At 44.1% G+C, this 25,965-nt stretch overlaps 1 protein-coding gene and 1 long non-coding RNA gene across 2 annotated transcripts; one reads left to right on the forward strand and one right to left on the reverse strand.

Annotated features, from left to right (window-relative positions):
• Positions 1–2,565: 2,565 nt before the first annotated feature.
• Positions 2,566–9,490, reverse strand: ING2 (inhibitor of growth family member 2). The gene is made up of 2 exons (XM_059685733.1): positions 8,850–9,490; positions 2,566–3,387 (listed from the first exon to the last, which is right to left on the reverse strand). Exons 1-2 carry the CDS (start codon positions 9,025–9,027, stop codon positions 2,717–2,719), a joined length of 849 nt encoding a protein of 282 aa, XP_059541716.1. The 5' UTR covers positions 9,028–9,490; the 3' UTR covers positions 2,566–2,716.
• Positions 9,491–9,811: 321 nt separating this feature from the next.
• LOC132228757 (uncharacterized) lies at positions 9,812–23,366 on the forward strand. The gene is made up of 3 exons (XR_009451433.1): positions 9,812–10,743; positions 11,861–12,001; positions 21,556–23,366. It is a non-coding gene; the product is annotated as an uncharacterized LOC132228757 (long non-coding RNA).
• The last annotated feature ends 2,599 nt before the right edge of the window (positions 23,367–25,965 follow it).

The raw sequence follows: 25,965 nt of genomic DNA on the forward strand, positions 1-25,965 counted from the left end.
CTCAAGGTAATTCCATTGTGAGTTAAGTTTGGGAACCACTGGTATATGGTATGCATTGGTAAGCATGACATAAGATCTAAAATCTAGCCCGGTTGGTGTGGCTCAGTGGTTGAGCGTGGACCTATGATCCAGGAGGTCATGGTTTGATTCCTGGTCAGGGCACATGCCCAGGTTGTGGGCTCGATCCCCAGTGTGGGGCGTGTAGGAGGCAGCCAATCAGTGATTCTCTCATTGCTGTTTCTATCTCTTTCTCCCTCTCCTTTCCTCTCTCTGAAATCAATAAAAATAAAATAAAAATCATATTTTTAAAAAAGATATGAAATATATAATACATTAAAAAAATGCCAGTCATAATGTTATGCAAACTTAAGACTTCTATTCCTTTTAGGTATAGAAAACAAAAAGAAATTCATGAAAATAAAACTGTTTCAAACGTTAGGTCAAGAGAGCACATCTTTCACGATTTCCTACATTTGTTTTCCCGTCAAGACTAATCCAAACTTGGGCACTTCTATTTGGAAGTTTATTATTTACTGATATGCCTAATCAAATTTATGTATTAAAAAGTGTTGATTGACCTAGCCAGTTTGGCTCACTGGCTAAAGCATCGGCCTGCGGACTGAAGGGTCCTGGGTTCGATTCCGGTCAAGGACACATGTCCAGGTTGCAGGCTCAATCCCCAGTAAGGGGCATGCAGGAGGCAGCTGATCAATGAATGATTCTCTCACATCATTGATGTTTCTCTCTCTCTCTCCCTCTCTGAAATCAATAAAAATGTATTCCTTTTAAAAAGAAAGAAATAAAAAGTGTTGAATCCTGTGTAAGTCACATTTAAAAGCTTTTGGGGGCTTTGCACATACTCATATTTTTAATGGCATCAGGTAAATAGCTCTATCCTGGTAACAAGGATGTAATTATTAAGACAAAATGCTATATTCTCGAGAGAGAAAAGGGTTTTAAAACTCAACAAGTTACAATAAAATAAAATCTTAATCATACTAATATTCCTTGTTCAGGAAGTAATATAATGAACTCTAGTCACCAATCAATATCCTTAGGACAGAAGTTAATAAAATATTGTGCATTTACCTGTCTCTAAGCTTGCCTTTAAAGTGTCTTCAGAAAAAGGAAGACCTATGTATTACTTTCAACAATAAAGATTAAGAGAAAAAAAAGAAAAATAATAAAGTATCTTCATACCTCAAAATGAAAGACAAAATTAATGAAAGAGAAAAACAAGTCATGTGATTATTAAAATCCTCAATACAGTGAAAATACTGAAGATTTCCAAAGAACCTTGGGGATATTTAAACCAATCTCCTATTACATGCACACGAATAACCTGACATCCAGCTGAGGTGGAAGGACATGCCTAAAAGTCACACAGGAGAGCTACAAGAGAAAAAAAACAATTTTTTTTCCAAATAAGCAGACAGAATTTTTCACATGTGAATCAAAAAAAAAAATCAAGATCATCAGATTAGGAATGAGGAATAAAAAGTATGTTAAACATAAATATAAGGACTAGTCAATCTGCTGCCCCCTGCCACCCCCCCAAAAATTCTCTGAATATATGGACATACATCCCTTACCCTTAAAATATTAGGATTTTGGAAAATTCTGTTTACAAACACATTATTAATTGCATTGTTATAATTAGCTAATTAAATGTGAAGGCATCAACAGCACCAATACCAGAAAGTTAAGAAAGTAAATGCACTGTTACTTAAAATAATATATAATCACTGATTGGGACAGCAATGAACTATAGCCACTAGCAAAACTACTTAAGCTACTGTTTGACATGAAGGCAATATTTAAAGACTAGTATATGCCCTTTGCCCAGCGAGAGGCCTGGGTCTAGGCTTCCCAATGGTGGGTCAACGTAGAAAATATTAAATAGGATGGATTTTTTTTTTCATTGCTCAACCTTGAACCATACTACATAACCCCAATTTTGCCAATATAAGTCAGTGACAGCATTTTTGGCATTCTAACCACTCTTACCTGTCCCAATTAAAACAAAACAAAACACAGGTCCCTTATTAAGCATTAGATTGGATGTGTCTAAGCAGCAGCAGCAAGGCATTTGTAAATGGGCCTCTAACAGTGTATCAAAATGCTACTAATGAAAAGACAGCAGCAAACGCTCTAATAAGAGCACATTATTCCACATGGAATCCCAAGTTACCATCTCTAATTCCTTAAATCCTAGGAAGACTAGAGATGAACAAGTGTATGTGTCAACGGGGCCAGGGAGAAAGCTCTAAATGGTATATAGTGCTCACATTTAAATCACCCACGGTAACTGTAATGCTTGCAGAGAACTCCAACTATTATCTAACATTTTTTAAGCACGTAGAACTTAAAAAATGCCAGCAAAACTCTGGTGTTAGCCCAAAACATAGAATCACATTTTAAGTGAAAATGAAATAGGCGTGGGTTGTGAAGTTTTCCTAGTGGTCACCCCACCCTCTCCCCCGTCCCTGCTCCTTTCATCAGTGATCTACAGACTACCTGGTTCAAAATATTTGGTAATTCAGTGCAGAAAAGTAAGGTCACAGACAAAGTACAACAACTTTTAATACATCATTAATACTAATGATTAAAAATTATTGCATAGTCTTATGCATTTACCCTAAAACATTTTCTGAAAGTAAATTCTGAAAGAATTATATAAAAGACAAATAACCCTTTAAAACGTGGATGGCCTTTACTACCTCGATCTTCTGTCCTTTTTTGTCTTTTCAGTACTTTTGTCCATTGTTTTCTCATTATCTCCCCTGCACTTTGGGCAATACCATTTCCCCTTTGGTTTGTAGGTAAGTGAAACACATGAAAAGTGAAACCACTCAATTGGACACTGTTCATTATCACAGCCGATCATCTCCCCGTAAGACACTTGGTTACATAAACAGTATGTAGGTTCATTGGGATCTATTGCAAACTCCACAGGTGACGTTTCCCTTTCCTGCTTGGCCTTGGAGCGTTTCTTCTTCTTGGCGGACTTGGATTTCTTTTCTTTAGGTGGCTGATCATCACAGTCTTCAATGCCATTAGTCATGTGACATAAGTCACGGCTCTCACTGGTTCGCTGTCTTCTGGGTCTCCTTGAAGATCTTTCTGGTTGGCTGGCATCTACCTTTGCTTTATCTGAGACTCGTTCACTTTCAGCAGGATCCTGAAAACACTGTGAATGAAGCTCCATTTGCCTTGCCCGATTTTCCACCAATTCGAGCATTTGTGTGACAATCTGAATTTTTTCATCTCCCAATTCTTGACTATTGATTAATGCTCTCTGGAGATGCTGCTGTAGGCGTTTTTTCTGGTTTGAATCATCTTCTTTCTTATATTTTTCATAGACATCATCAATTTCCTTTAATGTTTCTAAAAAAGAAAAGGAATAATCAGGTTATTGTGTATTAGCACATACAGCATTTTTCAAGTTAGTTATCTTTCACAGAATTGGAAAAGTTAGAATGAACTCAAACCATAAGACCACACTCTTTTTTAGTATGTGTACATTAAAAAATACATTATTTCCCATACAAAGACCATATGTTATCAAATATAAAAGTGTATTTAGAAATAAACTAATAAAAAAGAGAACACAAAACTCTAATATTCATTAATCAATATTAAAAACAAAATGTGCCCTAGCCAGTCTGGTTCAGTGGATAGAGCTTCGGCCTGCGGACTGAAGGGTCCCAGGTTCGATTCCCGTCAAGGGCACATGCCCAGGTTGCAGGCTTGATCCCCAGTGGGGGGTGTGCAGAAGGCAGCCAATCAGTGATTCTCTCTCATCATTAATGTTTCTATCTCTGTCTCCCTCTCCCTTCCTCTCTGAAATCAATAAAAATATATTTTCTTAAAAATGTGTGGCTACCTAATAATCAAAAGTATTTTATGTGACCTGACCAGTTAGTGTCGGCCTGAGGGCCTAAGGATCGCAGGTTCGATTCCCGGTCAAGGGTACCTCAGTTGCAGGTTCCCCAGCACCAGTAGGGACAAATGTGGGAGGCAATCAATCCACATGTCTCTCTCACGTCAATGTTTTTCTCACACCAGTTCTCAATCTCCCTCTCTCTCTCCTCCCTTCCACACTCTCTAGGAATCAATGGAAAAAATATCCACGAACAAGAATCTTTTTAAAAAAGTATTTTGTGTGGTCAGGTTCACTGTATACCACTTTACAGTTTACCTACTGCCATATTGTCTACACTTCATTTGAATCTCAAAAAAATCCTGTATATAAAAGGTACAGGCCAGACTCTAGCTGTAAAACTTAAATCCAAGGACTATGCTGCAGATTACTGCCCAATTGCATTTGCAGGATTTAGTTCCATCAATGACATGCATGACTCCAGAGAGACACTACACCTTTAATTTCCTATCATACCCCTGCACTTCCTTAAAGCTGAAGTAGCTCTTAGCTTCCCATCATATTAGTTTTAATGGCTCGTTTATTTTGCCACAAGAGATAATTCTGAAACTTAAACTATTTCCAGAGTAGGTTTAGGTTCATGTTCTGGCATCAACTGACTAAGCTACTAACAGAATTACAGTAAAGTCAGCATTGGATCACTATATTTTTGTAGATAACTCAGCAGTTGGTTCTAAGTAAGCTTTTTTGAATTGCTGATTTAGTTATTGTATAGCACCTGGAACACATTCAATCAATTAAAAATAGCTGAGTCACACAAAAAATATAGCACCAGATATCACCAAAATTTGCATAAGATTAGTTTTTATTCAAATGTTGTTTTTTAATCCTTATGAGATTTAACACTATTTGAAAGAGTTCTGTCTTAGTAAAGATGGAGAAACAAAAAATTAACTCTAATTTATCACACCACATACACATAGCAGACCACTGTTTAGATCCCAATATTATTATTCTAAAGATAAGAACAGAAATATTAGATGAGTAAAATACATACAATGGGGCTGTCTGCAAGTAAGGTAATACAAAGCAAGAAGCTACTCCCTGAAAATTGTAGGTACTCACAATTGAGGGGCAACTCTTTAACCTCAGATATATGACAAAGTGGCACTACACATCTGAGGTACTCACACCTGCATAGCATTCTTTTAAACAAAGGTCTTATCTAGCCCATTTGCCCAGGTAGGTATGTAAGTAGATTTCTTAAGAACTTAATTTTCCTCCAGGAAAAAAATAAGGAACTTAAATATTTTCCTGTACACGCCCCCTCCCCCCAAAACACACAAAATTTGAAGTTTAAAAATAAAGAGGAGATCTAACCGGTTTGGCTGGCCTGCGGACTGAAGGGTCCCGGGGTTCAATTCCGGTCAAGGGCACATGGCCGGTTGTGGACTTGACCCCCGGAAGGGGGTGTGCAAAAGGCAGCCGATCAATGATTCTCTCTCATCATTGATGTTTCTATCTCTCTCCCACTCCCTTCCTATCTGAAATCAAGAAAAATATATTAAAAAATAAATAAAATAAAGGGGAACCTTATTTCAAATATTCTTTATCTAATAATCTAATCAGGGCTTAGAAAGCTAATTATAGCATACCAACACATACAGCTATACGAGATAAAAATTCTCATTTTTAAGACACCTTAATTATGAAGTGAAAGAAACTAATACTGAGACACGTCTATATGATAAAGATTTTCTCATTTAATCCCCACAGCACCCCATGAGGAAGCCATCACTTCCATACGTAGAGAAAATGAAGCTCAAGAGACAACCCCAGACTTTTTTTCATTGATTTTTAGGGAGAGTGGAAAAGAGGGAAAGACAGAGAGAAACATCTATGTGAGAGAAATACATCGACTGGTTGCCTCTTGCATGAGCCATGACTGTGGCCCCGGGTCAGGGAGGAGCCTGCAACCAAGGTATGTGCCCCTGACCTGAATTGAACCAGGGACCCTTTGGTCCTCAGGCCAGTGCTCTATCCACTGAGCCAAACCAGGTAGGGCAACAACCCCAGACTTTTAACTCTTCCAGATCTGTATGTCTGGCTTCACCAAGTAAGCATTTTCTCCTACGTTGAAAGGAAGACACTGAAATTAAGTATTAAATTTTAGCTCAAAGGTTATTTACCCAGGAAACTATGAACAAAAATACTGGAACAAAAATTGAGGTTCTCTAACAATCAAATCCCATAATAAATACTTCATTATCATAATACTTTCTTCATTTCTCTATTTTTAACTTTTTATGGTTACTTTTAAGGTTCCTGAGTAATTTCTAATAAAGTATCTCAAATAGTTAGGAAATTTCTTTGACTGCTTACATAATTTGTATCACTAAATATTGCAGTATTAGATCCAGAATCGGAAAATACTTGAAAACTAGCAAATAAATTTTAAAAAACACAAAAGTATTTAAGGTTAATATAAGTAAAACAGAAAGCTTAACTCAGCACGCACATGCAGAGTGAAAACTAAATCATTTTATTTATTTAAAAAATATTTTTATTGATTTTGGAGAGGAAGGGAGAGAGAGAGAGAGAGAGAGAGAGAGAGAGAGAGAGAGAGAGAGAGAGAGAAACACAAATGATGAGAGAGAACCATTGATTGGCTGCCTCCTGCAAGGCCCCCCCCCCCCCCCCCCCCCCTGAGGACTGAGCCTGCTACCCAGGCACGTGCCTTTGACCTGAATCAACCTGGGACACTTCAGTTCTCAGGCTGACACTCCATCCACCGAGCTAAACTGGCTTGGGCAAAACTAGGTCGTTTTTATATTAATCTTGGAACTAATCACAATCTTAACACAGCTGAAAATTTTTTATGATCTCTCAATCATTTAAGGCCTAATACTATTTCTCATGTTAACAGAGCTACTAATGACAATTCTAGATGGTCAAGATGAAAGATTTCCTTGTAACAAATTGTCACTCCCCAATTAAAATGAAAAAAAAAATAGCTTCACTTTTGTGAAGGCAAATATAGGTATGTGTTTTTATAGAGATGTGAAAACCTTTACTAACCTCAGTGATATCGGAAAAACTAAAAATTCTGAATATACAATTCTTAAGCATGTGTGTATCATTTTTAGGTTACCATGTATGTACTGTGTATGTATGTGCTTCAAGTGTGTGTGTATGTGCTTCAAGTCTGTAAAAAAAAAACCTTTGGAGAGTTTTTCTTTGAAAAAAATAAAAATAAAAATAGTTCAAAAACAAGCCTGGCACCCAAAGTAGCCAGGCTGTGGAGTCAATCACTCCCCCAGCTAATTGAACACGTTACTTAAACTCCCTGAACATTTTAATTTATCCGTAAATTTTCACTTCATAAGGTTACTGTGAGGATTAAATGAGATAGTGTTCTAGACTTGACACAGCATATGACACACTGCAAGTAATCAGCATTAATTCTCCTCCTCCTAACATGGACCAGTCCTATCAACTGTGGGTTCAGAAGACAGAAGTAAATTATAGATTCGAAAACAGAGACGTTTAAGTATCTTAACATGCTAAGGGCCTGAAAATGCCGCCCCAGGAGTGGGTTCCTTAGAAACTAAATCATTAGATTTACGACGTGTCTAGAAAAACAGGGAACGGGCCAGGAAGTTCTCTCTGTAGTGTCCGCATAGCTGTTCTGTCCACGTTATGTCCCAGGTCTGCGCCCCGACCCGGGGCAGCTAACAGCACAGCGGCCCCTGGGGGGCCCCTCCCTCCGCGGGCAGGCGAAGGGCCCCTAACAGGGGGCGGCCAGCGACACTCTGTAGAAAGCGGACCCCGTCCCAGCGCCGTGGGCACTGACACCAAGGGCGCCTTTCGCCTCCTCACTTAAACTTGGCGGAGGAGGGAGGGGTTAAGGGACGCCAGGCGGTTGCCCGGTCAACCACCCACTTCCTCCCGAGACCCGGAAGTGAGACGAGAACCGGAACCTACGCAGGGCCAGGGTCGGGGACGCTCCCGGGAGCTGACCGTCCTCGTCACAACTGAATGGTTGGGAAAGAGCCGGAAAATGACAGCAGACCTGTCCCCCACACTAACAGTGACTCCGCTGCGGACGAACTGACGTCCCGCACGCCAGCCCAGCCGGCTCCGCCCCAGCCTCCCGGCGGCCAGCCATTTTCCCGGCGGGCGAGAGCGCGCGTCCGCGCCCCTCCCAGGCCTACGTCACGCCCAGGCCACGCCCCCCGGCGCCGGGGGCCCTCCCCGCCACACACCCCTCTTCCTCCACCCGCGGGGACCCCTCCCCTTTTAACCATTCGGCTGGAGGAGCTGGGAAAAGGCTACAGCCCGGAACTCGCCCAGGGGCGGCAGGGGAGGACCGACGCCCCGATGGACGAGCCCGGAGCGGAGCGCGGAGGGAGGGAGGGACCTCCCCCGAGTCCGCCTTCGCGGTCCCCTCTCGCCCCCTCCCCCCGCACGTTCCAATGCATATGCTCCTAGGGGGGTGGGGGCCTCAGGGGCTGGGGGAAGCCAGGCCCGGAGACCCGCGGGAGCCCGGCCACTCACTCCCTGCAGCCCGCCGCCCGGCTGCACGCTGCCTCGCCGGGCAGGAGGCTTGCGGCACGGGGCAAGCCGGACCCAGAGCCAATGCTTGTTGCTTAAAATGGCTGATCCCCCTCCACGCCAGCTGCAGCCGCTGGGTTTGCAGCGTGGGCTGACGAGCAGCCCCCACCCCCACCCTGGAGACCCCGCCGAAGTCCTCGCCGATCGTGGGAGGGGAAGGGAGGGCCGCGAGCCCGGCCTCCCGCCCCTCTCCCCGGTCCCACACGTCAGACCCCCTCTCTGTGCAGTAGAGGAGACTGTCACCGGAGAAAGGGAAAGTGTCACTTCCCCGGGCTGGCCCCGAGCGCCCGGCCCGGCGGCCCGCGGCCCCGCGGGCGGGGAGGACCCGCATGGGCAGCCCCGCGGCCCCTACCTTGATATTTGTTGTCCAGCTCCCGCAGCACAGACACGTTCCTCTGCATGTCGTGGGGCAGCGACTCCACACACTCCAGGTAGTCCTGCACGTAGCAGGTGAGGAGCCGGCTGCGCTCCCCGGTCAGGATCGCCGCCGACGAGTAGAGTTGCTGCTGCTGCTGCTGCTGCCCTAACATCCTGCCGCTGCTGCTCGCCGCCGCCGCCGCCGCCGCCTCCGCATCCAGCAGCCACACATGCAACAGCCACGGCCGCCGTGGCCACCCTGCTCCGCAGCCCGCGCCGCGGGGATCCCGGCAGCCGCTCGAGAGGGCACCGCCGCGTCCCCCGATCTCCACTCCCCCCAAAAGCAGCCCTCACTCCCCGCCCCCGCGGTAAACCAGCCCAGGGGCGGGGCGAGGGCGAGATCAGGGCTCCCTCCTTTTTGTCCTCCCTCCGCGGGACCGGAGCAGCGGGGATCCCCCCAGCGGAGCGGGAGCCGGGGTCTCCGGCGGTGACACTTCCGGCCCCCCTCGGCGTCCCCAGATGCTACCAACGCCGTCTCGCCGCTCGGATCCCCATGACAAGCCCTCCGCTGCCCCTTTCCTCCCAATCACCCGCGGCGCCTGTCTGAGCGTCTCTCACTGGCCTGTCCCCGCCCCTCCGCGGCGGCCGCCACTGCGCCTGCGCAAGCCTCCCTCCAAATAAGGCCGGGGGCCCGCCTCCACCGCCCTACCGGAGGGTTCGCATTCTCCCGCCTTCCCGCCGCCGCCCGGGTGATTGGTCCGTCAGCTCTCGGCCCGCCCAAACGGCAGGCCGCGCCCCGCCCCCTCTTAAAGGAGAAGGACTGGCAGGCCCACCTTTCCGCCCCAGCTCGGAAAGGGACTGGGGAGCGAGGGTGGGGACCCCGGCGTGGCCTCCTTCCCGCGGGGCGGGGGAGACACGGCCCGGGTCCCTCGGCCCGCAGTTACCGACTTCTTCCCCATCGGCGGGTCTAGCGCGGCCCCGGGCGAGCCTTAAAAGGAGCAGCAGGCGGCCGCTTTGCGCTGCAACCTGGAGGCAGTGAGGCCGAGGGGACTACGGGGCCCGGCGTGCAGCGCGCGCGCCTCCCGGCGTGCGTCGCGGCGCTGCTCCCGCGGGGCCGCTGCCGCCCCTGCCGCTCGCCGGGCCACCGTCTCGGCGCTGCTCCGAGCTCCGCGCCTCCCCCCGCCCCGGCTTTCGGGCCCTCGGGGCAGCGGGGGGCGGGTCGCGGAGGGAGGCGGCGCGCCCACGGGCCCCCTGCGCTCGCCTGCTCTCCCAGGCGGCCGCCTTTTGAATCTCCCTCCCGGCCTCCGCGCGCTTGCGTCCCCGGCGCCCATGTGTCTTGCAGGTCCGTGCGCCCCGGCTCTTCGGGAGTCGCGTGTAGTGCGGCTGCCTGTGCCTTGGGAACGTGTTTGACCCGTAGACAACCTTCAGTGTTTGTTGTTTTTCCCGTTCAATGTTTACGCATTGAACGCGGGCGAGGGCTTCCAGGCGGCGCAAGGCGCGCACACCAACACCTTTCCATCTGCTTTTACCCTCAAACCGAAGCCCACGGGGCGGCCGGGGGAGGGCGGGGAGGGTAGACGGGCGCACACTCCTCCGGAGTCGGACCCGGCCAGCGGGTAGTTTCTGTGCGTGTCCATGGAAAGCCGGCCCGGGAGCCGGTTCCGTCCCGGATGGGCGCTCCGCGCATACCAGCGAGTGCCCGTGAGATAAATGGGGGTCGGCAGGACGGATACACGGCGCTTCTAAGGGGGTGTCTGTACCCAGGTCCCCCGAGAGCAGTGCCCTGGAGTGAAAAGAGAACCTTGAGCGGGAGATCAGCTGGGGTTTCGCAGCGGTGGTGCCACCTGTATGGTGACCTGTGGAGAGCGCTTTGCAAACAGCTGTTAATAGTGAGTAACCATGGACGTGCAAAGAGACATTTAGACCTTCCTCTAGAACAGTGGGTCTCAACCTTGGCTGCACATTAGAATCGCCCGGGAATCTTTGTAAAATCCTGAATTCTGGGCCTCATCCTCCGGAAATTCTGTTTCTTTGTTCTGGGGTGGGGCCACAACATTAGTAACAATTTCCGGAGGATGAGGCCCAGAAATCAGGATTTTAAAAAGATTCCCGGGTGATTCTAATGTGCAACCAAGTTGAAAACCACTGATCTAGAGGAAGTTTTAAATGTCAACTCCCCCAAAAGCACTCCAAGAAACTCGAAGTATTGGAAACAATATCTATCATCTATCTATCAAGGAAGACAGCTAGATAGATTGCACAAGGACGTGGAGATGTGCCACCCAGCTCGGCCAGGTTCGGTGACCTTGCGTGGGGGCGGTGAAGGATGGAGAAAAGGCAGATAAGAGAAGAAAGCTGGGTCCGGGTGGGACGCTGTCCTCTGATGGAGAGCTAGCGACAGCACCAGGGACTACAAGCCGTGTCTTTATTTTATAGCCAGATTCCAGCCGTGGTCAAGGTGTTTACCACATTCTCCCTGAGTTTCATCCTACTCAGTTACATGCACCTGAACTCTGTCAAGCCCACACCACTCAGCCACGTGGGGCCAGTGTTGGGACCATAGGTTCAAGCTCACAACCATAGCTGTTGGCTGTAACTGTGCTGGGAGGGCCCTGCCCTCCAAGCTGGGGCTTGCACCGGCCATGAGAGGACTGTGCCCTCTCCTCAGTCCAGGATTGAACCTGTGCAAACACCAGCCGCTCTCCGCAGAGATTGTCTTGCGTTAGCCTGGGATCGTGGAGATTCTTACCACTTGAATATCAGGCAGCCCAGGCAGTCCAGTGCACTGTATTTCCGAGAGCCGTGGAGGGGTTTTAGTGTCGTTCTTTCATCGTTCAGATTAAGCAGGTGGGTCTTGTAAAAAAACAAAAACAACAGTCGCAGTTAAGAATAGAAATGTATTGCTTTTTATCTGAACCCTGCTGTTTCTGTTTACTCACAGATTTGAATCGGGTCTTCATTGAAGGCCCCGAATAATGCAAGATGCCTTGTTTTCTATCGACTCAGGCAGACGCTGAAGGCACCGCTGGGTTTTCTTCAGCCTGGGAAGTGATCTGCAGGCGGAGAAGACAGGCGGCTAGAAACCAGAAGCGAGGCAAGGCAGTGGTGCAGAGTACGGAGGGAACTCCCTCAGGAGCCTAGAGCAAGGTGCGAGGCAGGAAGGATGAGTGTGGGGGAGGCCTTTCCTGGCGTTATCTTCACCTTTCATAATTCAGTTGAACAGGCAGAAAGGAAGTAAAAAAGGCAAATAATGATTTTTTTCAGCTTGTGTTGGTCTAACTCTAAACCCATGAAGAACACTCTAAGATGGTGATATGCATGTGTATGTGAATTATTTCAGATGTGCTTTTCTTGCTATATCAATTTATAAACGTTTACCAAAGGCTTATTCCTACCGAACTTGTGAAAGCATTCTGTGGAGAGATGTACCCCCATGGGGAAAGAAATCGCCATGCTCCCCAAACTCAACTTTTGACCTTATTTGCCATGTCCTTTTCTCCTCAGTAATTAGTTAACTGGAAATTTTAGGCTTTTTCAGATTGGGTTCCCTTATTCGGTTAAATGCCGAAGTTCCCAATTCTCGCCCTGGCCAGGTTGCTCAGTGGGTTAGAGCGTTGTCTGCATAGGCCAAGGTCTCAGTCTGGCCAGGGCACATATGAGAAACAACCAATGAATGCGTACGTAAGTGGAATAACAAATCAATCAGTGAATGCAGAAATGAGTGGAATGATAAATCAATGTTTCTCCTCTTCCCCTCTCCTTAGCTCTCAAGTAAAGTAAATAAATAAAAGTTCCCATTTCTCTGCAACAAGTAACTGGTGATATTTAATCCTGTGAATAAAGCAAAAAAAGGTATCTGATTTGCTCTTCGGTATATTTTCTATCATAAAGTAACCCTAAAAAAAAAAAATAGTAACTGAAATCTCCAAATTAGAAGAAGTGCCTGGGATTACCTTTAATTTCTAAATCAGCTACTTTGAGAAGTACCTGGTGGGAAATGTTTATGCTTCTATCTAAACCTATGTCCTGCAGCCCTTGTTTATACTGAGAGGGCAAAGCAACAACTTCAAACTCTGATAGAAAACCAGTAGCAAAGAGTTCTGAAAAATTCCTCAAGACGCCTCCTGTGAAAATTCAGCAGCTGCCTGAGTCCGGCCAATTAAGTTTGAAATCTTTTATTTTTTTCAACTTTTTAATTTTAAAAGCTTTTTATTATGGGAATTTCAACCACACAAAAGTAGAGGTAATAGTACAATAAATCCTAATACACTATTCACCTAGCTTGAACATTTATTGATATATGGCCAATATTGTTTCATCTAGGACACCCTTACCCTTGCTAGATTATTACCATTTTATCTATAAATACTTTAATTCTGAAATGATAAGAGATAACTTTTAAAAACATCAGCAATATCATTGACCCGTAAAAAAATATTACTATCGTTTAACATCAGGCAGTTTGAATTTCCCTGTTGTCTTGATACCTTTTTACACTTGGTTTGTTCCGTAGGATCCACACTTTGCATTTGATTAGTGAGGTTCTTTTTTTTTTTTTTTTTTTTTTTTTTTTTTTTTTTTGGGATTTATTTATCTTTTTTTTTTTTTTTTAATTAAATCTTTATTGTTCAGATTATTACATTTGTTCCTTTTTTTTCCCCCCTATAACTCCCCTCCTCCCAGTTCCCACCCCACCCTCCGCCCTCACTCCCCACCCACTGTCCTCATCCATAGGTGCACGATTTTTGTCCAGTCTCTTCCCACATCTCCCACACCCCTTTCCCCCCCAAGAATAGTCAGTCCATTCCCTTTCTATGTCCCTGATTCTATTATAATCAACAGTTCATTCTGTTCATCAGATTATTTATTCACTTGATTCTTAGATTCACTTGTTGATAGATGCATATTTGTTGTTCATAATTTGTATCTTTACCTTTTTCTTCCTCTTCCTCTTCTTAAAGGATACCTTTCAGCATTTCATATAATCCTGGTTTGGTGGTGATGAACTCCTTTAGCTTTTCCTTATCTGTGAAGCTCTTTATCTGACCTTCAATTCTGAATGATAGCTTTGCTGGATAAAGTAATCTTGGTTGTAGGTTCTTGGTATTCATCACTTTGAATATTTCTTGCCACTCCCTTCTGGCCTGCAAAGTTTCTGTTGAGAAATCAGCTGACAGTCGTATGGGTATTCCCTTGTAGGTAACTGAGTTTCTTTCTCTTGCTGTTTTTAAGATTCTCTCTTTGTCTTTTGCTCTTGGCATTTTAATGATGATGTGTCTTGGTGTGGTCCTCTTTGGATTCCTTTTGTTTGGGGTTCTCCGAGCTTCTTGGACCTGTAAGTCCATTTCTTTCACCAGGTGGGGGAAGTTTTCTGTCATTATTTCTTCAAATAGGTTTTCAATATCTTGCTCTCTCTCATCTTCTGGCACCCCTATAATTCTGATGTTGGTACGCTTGAAGCTGTCCCAGAGGCTCCTTACACTATCCTCGCATTTTTGGATTCTTTTTTCATTTTGCTTTTCTGGTTGGATGTTTTTTGCTTCCTCGCATTTCAAATCATTGACTTGATTCTTGCGCTCCTCTGGTCTGCTGTCGGGCGTCTGTATAATATTCGTTATTTCAGTCTGTGTGTGCTTAATTTCTAGTTGGTTCCCCAATATAAGATCGAGGGTCTTATTAGTTTTCGTGTAGATCTCATTAAGTTTATCGGCAGCTTCTAAACAGTTCTTGAGAGACCTTAAAAGTGTGGTTCTGAACTCTATTTCTTCCATTGACAATTTTGTCCTGTTTCTTTGTCTCCGCATTTTGTTATGCTTCCTTGGTGCACCCCCTAGTGGTCTTTGTTCGCCGTCTTATAGATAAATCTTGATTGTTGTAGCTAATTCCAGGGAGGGTTTGACCTCCAGGCCAAGTGGCTATGAGAATCAGCTGTGTCAGCAGTGAGAGAACTTCTGTCCTCTAGGGAGGTGCTAATCTAGCCTTTGCCTGAGGCTATCTGGCAAATGCCTTTGCCTGAGGCTATCCGGCAAGTGCCTCTGTGCAGGGCTTGGGCGGGGCGGGTCACACAGGATCAACAGGGTGGGCCGGAGAGAGCAGTTATGGCGGCTCTCAGTCCTGTCCCAAGGGGCTCTGCCTCTCTGAGTCCCAGCACCCGCTGCAAAGCTCGGAGAGAAAGCTGCACTCGCTCTGACCGAAGCCAGACAGTCCCGCTTCTCCCGTTTGAGTCTGGGTCCCTAAAGACTCGCCCGGATCTGGTGCTCAGAGTCTGCGACTCCCTCCCGATTGAAAACAACAACCGCGCCCTCCGCCGCCAGCCCGCTCCGCGCACTCCGCACCTCAGAATTTGACTTCAGCACTGCGCCTCCTCTGAGTGTCCGTATGCGTTTCTCTTTCCTCCTAGTTGTAGGACTTCCACTCAGCCAGCGTTCCTGTGGTTCTGGGTGATGTCCCTTCCGTTTTTTGGTTTCACTTTTGAAGTAGTTGTTCAAAGCAGCAAACTCCGGCGTTAACCTATGCCGCCATCTTGGTTCTCCTCAGTGAGGTTCTTTCTAAACTAGTAAGAGGCAGTTGATTCCCTATTTAATTTAGGGAAGCAGATTGCAATGTTTTTTCTAAGGAAGATATTTAGTTGGTTGAAAAGCACTGTTAAAAATATAGGGATATTCAGGAGGAAAGAGATCAAAGAACTTATATGCATAACCCATGGACACAGACCATAGCGGGGTGAAGGCCTGGGGAGGGGACAGGAGTGGGGAGGATGAGGAGGTCAATGGGAAAAAAAATTTTAAAAATTATATATAGGGAAATTCAAGAAAATAACTTTAAACAAAATCTTCATATTAAAAGAAGGTCACCAACTGATAGCCCACTGTAGAAATGTAATTGGACCTAATGCAACTAAATAAATCTTTAAAAATCTAGGCGTTTATTAATTTAACACATTATAGTATAATGTGTCATACAAGTCCAGTGAAGCATTTTAAATTGTACTGAAAAAAACGTAAAACTTTTAAGTCAATTCATTAGTACAGCAGGCAACTCAAAAAACTGCATTTCCAGTGAGCTCAGTTTTAAAGCATGTTTGTGTTATTGCATAAGTAGTACACACTAATTATAGGGGGGGACAGAAAATAGAGCTAAAATGAAGCTTTTAAAAACTGACTACAAACTGCAGGTAACTCTTCTCAGTAAGTACACCCCCAAGATGCAATTTCATTTTAGTATTTTGCTTTAAGGAAACACTAGGTAGGACTAAAGAACATAGTTAAAAAACACCAGGTTCTCCAAATAGAATATTACAAATCTGAGCAATGTCAGCCTGTACATTCAATTAATGAGGTGGACAGCACAGAGTTAAAATTGGTTCCTACCATCAATCCTATGGGTTATAGTACTGTTCAGCATTTAGAATGACTGCTAACAGCAAAAAATGATCCTAAAACATTTTAATGAAGGAACTGAATTCAGACTGGGACTGTAGTCAAGAGAACACTCAGTATAATATCCCATAACCAAGAAGAAAAACACATATTATCTACTTATCCCAGAGAGAAAAAAATAAACATATGGTATACTTTGCATATTGCTGACCAGAAAAGCATTCAAACATTTTCCTAGATGGTTACCATAGTTACTTGAACTGTTTATAACATCAAGATGGGGAACTAGGTCACGATATTGAAGGAGTTTAAATTATGCAATTATGTTTCCTAAACAGGGGAAAGGGTTTAAAATTTAGGGAAGAAAGATATGTTCAAAGTTCAAACTCTTATCTAGTTTTGGTAGTGAAACTTAAAAACTTGTCCAAAATTAAATAGAAATAAACTGTTCAACCTATACAAATAATGTAATGACTAGATCCATAAGTGTGATGAAAGACATGCCAGCATTCTGTCATTGTGGATACCCCTTTTTCTTAGTGAGCTATCTTAAAATGTTTTTGTAGATAATCAAAGCCAAACCTACAAATCCAACAATAGCCTAGCACAGTGGTCGGCAAACTCATTAATCAACAGAGCCAAATATCAACAGTACTTCTTCAAAATAGACTCGCCCAGGCCGAAAACCGACTTCTGCTCATGGGCCACAAAGTTTCAATCGCACTGTACATGCGCGCCCGCATGTGGTATTTTGTGGAAGAGCCACACTCAAGGGGCCAAAGAGCCGCATGTGGCTCGCGAGCCGCAGTTTGCCGACCACGGGCCTAGCATCTTGACGTTTCCAAGCCACTGTGAACGGAAGCTTTGACCTCACCATCTTTGAACGCTTAAGATTAAAGTTTAACCCAATGCCCGTCAGATGCTACTCTTAATTTTGGAGATTTTCCTATTAATGTCATCAAATGGACACGGAAGAGCGGTGGGGAGGGAAGATACTGAAAGCCGTGTTAGCATAGACTTCCCACTTTCTTAAAATTACTGTTCTTTTTATTTTTATTATTTTACTAATAATCTCACAAAAAGATGGTTTTACCTAGGAACCATGTATATCTCACCTTATGCATGTGTTTCCGGAAAATTGTGTTTAAACCTTATTTTGCAACAAGTGATTTTAAATGTGCCAGTTCTATAAAATAAGACACTCAAGTTCTGAAAATGAAAATATTTGTTTATTACAAACAACTGGTCTGATTTTCTCTCATTTCCTGGACTGCCTTCGGTTGCTTTGTTCCGCTTGAGGACACGGAGGCTGTGTCTCCACTAGCGAACTGCGGCCCAGGTGTAGTTTCCTTTGCTTGTCCTTCTAACTGGTGTTCATTCCAGATCCTTTAGCATAATGTCCTTTGTCACATCTCCAGGGAGAAGACTTTGTAGAAATGCCATCTGGCTAAAGTATGTACTAGAATTAGAGAGATTGTTTTTAAAGATATAAAAGATATGTGTGTGGGGGGGTGTATATGGAGAGTAACAGAGGCTAAAGCTTTCTGTTGTGGGAAAAAGAGAAGAATCAGAGAAAGAAGTGATTATTTGAGCCATCAATGATGGTGGTACAATATCAGAATTAAAATTTAGGGACCACAATATATAAATTCTATCTATGGAAACTACTTATGTAATTTTATTATAATAAAAAATACAGTTATAACTCTGTAGGGTTGGACTAATAGCCTATCTGACCTTATCTTTGAAAACTGGATGTTGATTCTAAAATAATTCCCAAATAATAATAATTCCAAGAGCCTAGTGCAGTGATGGCGAACCTTTTAAGCTCGGTGTGTCAGCATTTTGAAAAACCCTAACTTAACTCTGGTGCCGTGTCACATATAGACATTTTTTGATATTTGCAACCATAGTAAAACAAAGATTTATATTTTTGATATTTATTTTATATATTTAAATGCCATTTAACAAAGAAAAACCAACCAAAAAAATGAGTTCGCGTGTCACCTCTGACACGCGTGTCATAGGTTCGCCATCACTGGCCTAGTGACTTTTTTACAGGATGTTATCTTTAAAATATCCCTAACTTTTAGTATTCAGGCAGAGTATCTCCGGCAGAAGAGCCCCGCGATATCTACTGATAGTAAGTACTTGCCTCTGATTTAGGGCCTGAGAATCTGGAGGCGGAGGGAGACTTAGTTTTATAAATGCCATTTCGCCTGTTTGATGTTATTGCTGTATATATTACTTTAAATGTAAAAGAAGCGAAGAATACTTCCTGTGCCTTCTGGAGTAACAAAATGCGTATGTGTACTACCTGCTAGGAAAGGAGCACAGAAGTAGATGTACTAAATATGTGGGTTTAGCTCATTTTATGAGAATTGTATACTTTGCTTACTGGCATACTAATTGCACACATATTATTATACGAAATTAAAATCAAGAAATGCCACAATTGGTAAGTTTGAAGCTTTTGAGACGCCCACTTCAGGAACTAATCTAGGCAGTTTGGACACAAACACATTTTGTGTGAAGGTTTTTAGCCGTTTCGTAGCTTCGAAGTAGCCTCTCTCTCATTCAGTATAGTTTTCAGTGTGTTTAGAGCTTTCATAATTGTTATGTCACCTCTCTCAGTTGGGTATTTTAAGTTAAGGTGGAATCATTTGTATCGTTTTTGTGACTCAGGTGTTGGGAGTTCATAATAAGGCTGATGTTATGTTAATGCCATCTATAACTTCTGCCTGTGACCTCAGAAGGCCCTGTGAGATATGTCCACCCAAGAAGGAGTGTTTCCCGGGAGTCTCCTATTGAGCTGCGGTCTTCTCTCTAGGACTGGAATTGAGCAGAAGTGTCTAATGAAGGGGCCCTTGCACGTAGATAGTAGCTGAGAAAGGAAAACGGTTGGGAGGAGAGCCCAGATGGCTGGCAGCAAAGAGGATGCGGTGCAGGAAGCAGCTATTAATATTCCTGTTGTGTGGCTCGAAGAGCTCCAAGAGATTAGTTCTCTCCCACCGAGCATATTTTTCCCTTTGGGATAGAAACTTATTTATTTTTCCAATAAAATTGATATTAGTAGATAAATATCATACAGGAAGACACCTGGACACAGTGGCCTGAGTGCTTACAGTACCTCCTGTAAGATGTTTTTCAGAAAATTATTCTTCAGTGTGTGGTTTCGCTTTGTAGGAAAGAATGGGGGTGAGCACTCTGCTGTAGTGAATAATGGCCTGTGGGGAGAAGGAAGGAGAAGCAAGAAAAGAGCAGTTAACGGAAATGAGGGCATATGGAAACAAGGAGAAAGATTCAGGAAGTTTCTGGGAGGTAACAACTGGATTTAGTAACTGCATTTGGGGGATGGGGGAGAAGAGAAGTCATCTAGGGTTTTGGCTTGAGCCACAAGTAGATCATGGCAAGGCTATGTGAAATTGAGCATCCAGGTTTGGGGGAAATTTAAATCATATAAGGATTGTAGCCCTATAGTTTTGGCATCTCTGGGCTCTATCAATCTTAGGCCTCTTACTTCAAACAACAAAGTATGGCTTCCTACATGTTTATAAAGAACATTCGAACAGCCAAGCATAGAAATTGGCAACTAGGGATGTGTTTGGTGGGAAGGTTACCCTAGAGGAAATAATTTAGAGATGTAGTGGTCTGTGCCACACCAACACAGCCAAAGGTGAACCTGAGGTGGGGCAACGAAGGATTGAAGAAAAGACAGACAAGAGAATACAGCTGGGGCTTGGTGGATCTCCCATGCCTGGATGAGGACATGAAAGACCCAGCCTGCAAGCCGATGCTTTATTTTATAGTCATTAAAACAAGGGTAGATGAACATGTATACAAATGTTCTTGTTTTGGCAACACTTGCTGCACCTCCCACAGCCCATGAGCTACTTAGGAAGGAATTAGGGAAGGCTACAAGGTCAGGCTTCATTATGCGAGGAGAGCTCTTCTCGCCAGGCTGGGACTTGTTTGTGGCCCTGCCACAGGTCAGCCCGAGGCTTAACCCTAGAGCCGCTCCCTACAGTGGTCTTAAAAATATCTTCCACGTGACAGGACTAATTACCTTTGAGCTATTTTTCTTAGCGAGCCAGGAATTGGTAAACGGTGACAGCAAGGATGTACAGACCCTTGTGAGGAAGAAGTTAATGCGGCCGGTCTGGTTGCTTGTTCCTTGCATGTCTCCCGGGAACCATGACTGAGCCGTGGCCAACCCTGGGAATTTGGCTTTTGGAGTGTTCTTTGTGTTAGTGATGATTTTGTTATGGACACCTGGGGCAGCGGATCATGCACATTGGATTGCCAGGTTGCTTTGCACAAACATGTTTCATTGTTGGGATCCTGAGTTTCCGTTGCTGTGGCGGTTGCAGAGCAAAATATCCTTACATTAACAGGCACCAAGAAGTCTTGGACCCTAAGACTCAAATGGGCTTGTAGTTTGCTGCTATAGAGAGAATTCCTGTGTAGCTTCAGACAAAAGGCATGGGAAGCCTGTGCTGGACCTCTCTGGACTTCAATGCATATTTTTCCTGTTGCTTTTGCTCTCTGCCCTTTGCTGTAATAAATCTTACCATGTGTATAACCTGCTGTCAGGTCTTGTGATTCTTCCTGGCATCACCAAAGAAAACAGCCGTATACAAAGCGCTGAATAAATTTAAAATCCAATTTGTCCATCCAAATCTTGATAGAATTCACTGAAAAAAGAAGGCCCAACACATGTAAGCATCTGCTGTGTGCGGATTTAAACTAAATCAAATCTTTGGTCCTGAAAACATCGTCTCTATAGGGATACAATCTTCTATAGACATGTAAAGTGTTGGGAAAATGCTTACAGGCTTAAGTATAAATAAAAAATAAAAATTCTCAATAAATGCAGAAATGGTAGAATAAAATAATTATTGTTGAACATGTATTGGTTTCTTAATCTTTTATATACCTATTTGTGCATTAAAATATCATTTTAGAAACTAAAAAAGTAAAATTTACTCTTTAAAAGAAACCTGCACAAATGTATTATAGAATTGTACCCCTGAAACATAATTTTATTAATCAGTATCACCCCAATGGGTCAATTGAAAAATAATAGTTTTAAAAATACTTGAAGAGAAAGGAAACCTGTGTTATTTTGGATGGCACAAATGCCTGATCCTGGAATAAATTTGAAAAGTGCACCCACAGATTTCATCTTCAACCGAAATGAGGCTATTGCTACCCGTGTTGTTGTTAAGCTACTAAAACCCTGCTCGTGTAAGTAAGAAGTTGAACATTGCAGCAAAATTTCCATTGCTTGCCTATGAGTAGCAGAATTCTCTTCTTTTGCAGAAATCCAGAACTTTCCTGGGGAGAGAGCAGTAGTCTTACATAGAGTGTCCTATCAGACTGCAGCTGACGAAGTTCCTTCTCTTCTCTCAACGTCAAGTTCTCAAGCTGAGCAGAAGATTCAGAGAAAAGGCCCCTCATCTGTCCTTCAGTGGCTGGTGTTGGCATGGAAAACCGTGCTGCACGTGTTGGCAGTTCTTCCAGGTAGCATTCAGTGACTCGAGAGGATCTCTCTCCTCACTCTTAGGGCCAAACAGCAGTAGAAACATTTCAAGATTTTATCAACGTGATTTTTCCAAAACCCAGGAATCTTGTTACTTTGGAGTCAAAACATTTCTCCCAGGCCTCAGATACCTGTCCAACTAGATCATGTGATGAAGTGTTTGCTAAATAGTTTCTGCTGATCTTCTTTATCTTCCGAAAAATCCGGCTTACTGTTTTCTCAAAAGTATGCAAGTCACCTGTCAGTTCCAACACCAGGTGAAGAGCTCTCCCTTTGCCAAGCCCCCAGATTTCCCTGTGCCCTTTTCCAGGTTTCCACAGGCTTCAGAGCATCCTCAGGGGAAGTGGCCTTCATTTGAGTGCAGCGTACCAGTTTGTAACCGCTCAGAACTTTGCGTTTCATCCCCATGAGGTTTCTCCTTTAGGCCCCTCTGTGAAGAAAGTGTGTTGTGACCTTGTCAGGCTTTCTTTCCAGGGGAGGTGAGACTTCTTATGGAGCCGTCCATTGCCGGGACACCCTCAGCACAGACTGTGAACACAGTTCCTTCAATCAAGACAGAACTTTTGTTCCCAGAAGGGAAAACACTAAAGGTATCATGCTCTTTGCTGGTTCCAGGGGGACCTTTACCGCAGGCGAGTAGAGATTTATCACCATTTACAAATCTTACCAGCGCCGCACTGTGCTTATTTATTGGTAAAATCTGTTGACTCATCAACCTGAATAGAGAAACTATTGATTTTCAGTTCATGACACACAACTTTTCAGCATCACGGAACATGTCATCGTTATGTCAACTGATCATTCTATTGAAAGTGGAATCTTTTCAGTTTCTCATATTGAATCTTTTCCTAGCATTGTACATGGTGGTCTTATGATATTTTCACCAACTGTATGACTTTTCCTCTTCTGAGTAGTAAGTATGGCTACTAAATAGTTCATTGAGCCTTTCTACTGAATGTAACTTTAAAAAACAAACTTGACTCCCTTTGAGTTTCCAGTAGCATGTAAAAGAATTAGCGCCTTTATTATCACACAGCTGTGATTTGTAGTTAGGGTCTTCTCAAATTTTGGGGAGGCACTGCTACATTTTTAAGTTTTTGACAACACACAGTGGAATAGGCAGCTTGGATTACCAGCCAGCCTAAAACTCATGATAGGTAACTAACTGTAAAATACCGACTTCTGCGCATGGGCCACGAAGTTTGAATCGCACTGTATGTGTGCGCCCACACATGGTATTTTGTGGAAGAGCCACACTCAAGGGGCCAAAGAGCCTCATGTGGCTTGCGAGCCGCAGTTTGCCAACCACTGCCTTAGGTCACCAAAGCAGCAGGGATGGGCAGCTGAGTCACAATGCGTTCAAAAATGTCCTCCTTCTTGCCCTGACTTGTTTGGCTCAGTGGCTAGCGCGTCGGCCTGCGGACTGAAGGGTCCCGGGTTTGATTCCGGTCAAGGGCATGTACCTTGGTTGCGGGCACATCCCCAGTAGGGGCTGTGCAGGAGGCAGCTAATCGATGTTTCTCTCTCATTGATGTTTCTAACTTTCTATCCCTCTCCCTTCCTCTCTGTAAAAAAATCAATAAAATATATTTTTTTAAAAATGCCCTTCTTTAGGAAGGAAATTTCTCTCCAACGTTCTAACTGGAGGAGCTTGCTTACTGCTGTGAGTCCATGACGTGGGGAGATTGGGCGAGCTGCCATTCAGGATGGAGAGGCTGATACCATCTTCCCCTCTCCACCGCCCCCTGAAGAGTGCTGACCAAAGATCAGATGGAGTCCCTTATATAGTGTCAAAAACTCACCGAGAAGGGCTCAGGTGAACACTGCCCTGAAAGACAATTGATCATTGTGAGTGCTAGCATTTTTAAAGAATGATTTGTTTTCAATCACAGGCTCTTGTGGAACCCCTAATATCTTGCAGAACCCAGGGTTCCCTGGAATTCCAGTTGAGAACCCATTCAAAGATAGTGCAGTTGGGTGGGAACTACTTTATTTTTAATCCTCATGTGGATATTCTTTCCATTGATTTCTAGAGAGTGCAAGGGAGGGAGGAGGGGGAGAGAGAGAGGAAACATTGATGTGAGAGAGACACATTGACTGGCCACCTCCCGCTCGTGCGCCACTGGGGCTGGGGAACCTGCAACCAATGTACGTGCCCCTGACCAGGAATCAAACCCATGAACCTTCCCTCCACAGGCTGGTGCTCTAACCACTGATCAACCAGCCAGGATAGGGACGAGTTTATCGATGTGGTCAAAGGTGGCTTCTCTGGGGAGGTGCCTTCTGAATTGAGACTTGAAGGATGTGAGCTACCAGGCCTTTTATCAATCAGGGTCTTAATCTTAGACTCCAGTTTTTTTCAAAGTTTATTTTTTATTCGTTCCCCTCATTGTTTTGGGTAACGGAAAACATTCAGATGTGGGTTGAAATGGATTTGGATCTATAAAAGCAGGGTTCCTCGAACGCTCCAGCATTCAAGGAAGCCTCAAGCAGTCACTAGTTTTTTGTAGGTGCTTTTTTGTGTGTAAGGGTGGTGGTGCTGCATCACATGACCGCACTGTGGTACATGTACACATATGTGTATATAACATGACTGTGTGTGTGCGCGCACACTCGTGTTTTTTTGTTTTGTTTTTATGTTGCCTAAAATCTAAGAAAAGACTATTTTTAATGAATACATTTTAAATCTACGCTATGATAATAAGTAAAATAGAAATATATGGGAGCCCTGGAGGAGGCCTCGCAACAGGCACGTCCAGAGCTTCGGGATTAAGGTCTCCAGCCTTCCATCTCCTGGTGCCAGTCCCACAGCAACAAGGACAACGGTCCCCATGCCGCTTACAGTTCTCGCCATCACCCGTCATGTGGTTTTAGAGGCTGCGGAGTCCCGGGATCTGCAGCCCGCAGGCTGGAGGCGCAGGAAAGCCCATGGTTCCAGTCCGAGTCTGAACATCAGAGAACCCGGAGAGCAGATGGAATAAATTCCAATCCAAGTGCGAGTCTGAAGCAAGACTGGTGTCCCAGCTTGAACTCTCAGGCAAAGAGCAAATTCTCTCTACTCCACCTTCTTGTTCCACTCAGGCCTTCAGTGGATTGGATGAGGCCAACAATGGGCTTTCAAAGTCCACGGATTCAAATGTTAATCTCTCCCCTCACAGACACGCCCAAGATAATGTTTAACCACATATCTGGTGCACCTCTGTGGCCCAGGCAAGTTGATAAAATTAACCTTCACAACACAATTATGTATACTATTTCCAGATGATTGTTGATTATGCATACTATTCCCAAACTCATTATTTATTATAGTTATCTTCTGTGTTTACCTTTGAACACTTAAAAATGTTTTGAAAGTGGTGGAACAATGAAATAAAGATATTCTTTCCAAATAAAGTCTTTCTTTGGACTACATAAAACGAGCTTGTAAATTTTTTAAAACAATCTCTGATTGTAGAATTATACATATTACCTGGAGTGAAACATGCTGTTATGAACACTCCCTTTGACCTCTAGGATACTTGCAATGAAATTTTAGGTCTTTAATGTGATTTTTAAGTGCCTGGGATGGATTTTACTGTTACGGCTATGAAGAATGTATGATCAAGTGTTTTAATAATTAGATATGGCTTTTGGCTATTTGTCCAACTATACTTGAGAGCTATAAATTTAAGATGTATTTTGCTCAGCAGCGAGAAGTTGATATTTAACCTTTGGGAGCTCAGTCAGGCAGTAGGTAAACGAAGTTAGCCATGGAGCACTCATGTCATAGCTCTTCCCATGCCCCGTAGCTTCACTGTGGCATAGCTGCAATTCTGTCCCGTCTACTGAGCCCCAGAAGTCGTCTTGAAAAACTCAGCTTGTTTGCCATTACAGCTGAGATTTTACTTCCATCACTTAAGAGAAAGTCTTTCTTATTTAAGGACACCTGGCCCTGGAGGCTCCTTTATTAGACCTTTAGGATTCCATGGCAGCGACTACTTGTGATCAGACATCGTTTAAAGTAATTATATCAGTCTTGCAGCAATTACCGAGCGCACGGCAGAACTCAGTTTTAAGCTGTGCCACTTTCCATACTGTATCTTGCTCAGAGGCAAGACAGTCAACAGTTGTCGTTAATGAAGTTAGAAAGCCAACATTTTAAAGATAAGTAGTGTTGGTGGTAAATTCAGACCCCTATGTGGTAGGCAGAA

The sequence above is a fragment of the Myotis daubentonii genome, chromosome 2 (assembly GCF_963259705.1).
Source record: "Myotis daubentonii chromosome 2, mMyoDau2.1, whole genome shotgun sequence".
NCBI classification, from domain to species: Eukaryota; Metazoa; Chordata; class Mammalia; order Chiroptera; family Vespertilionidae; genus Myotis; species Myotis daubentonii.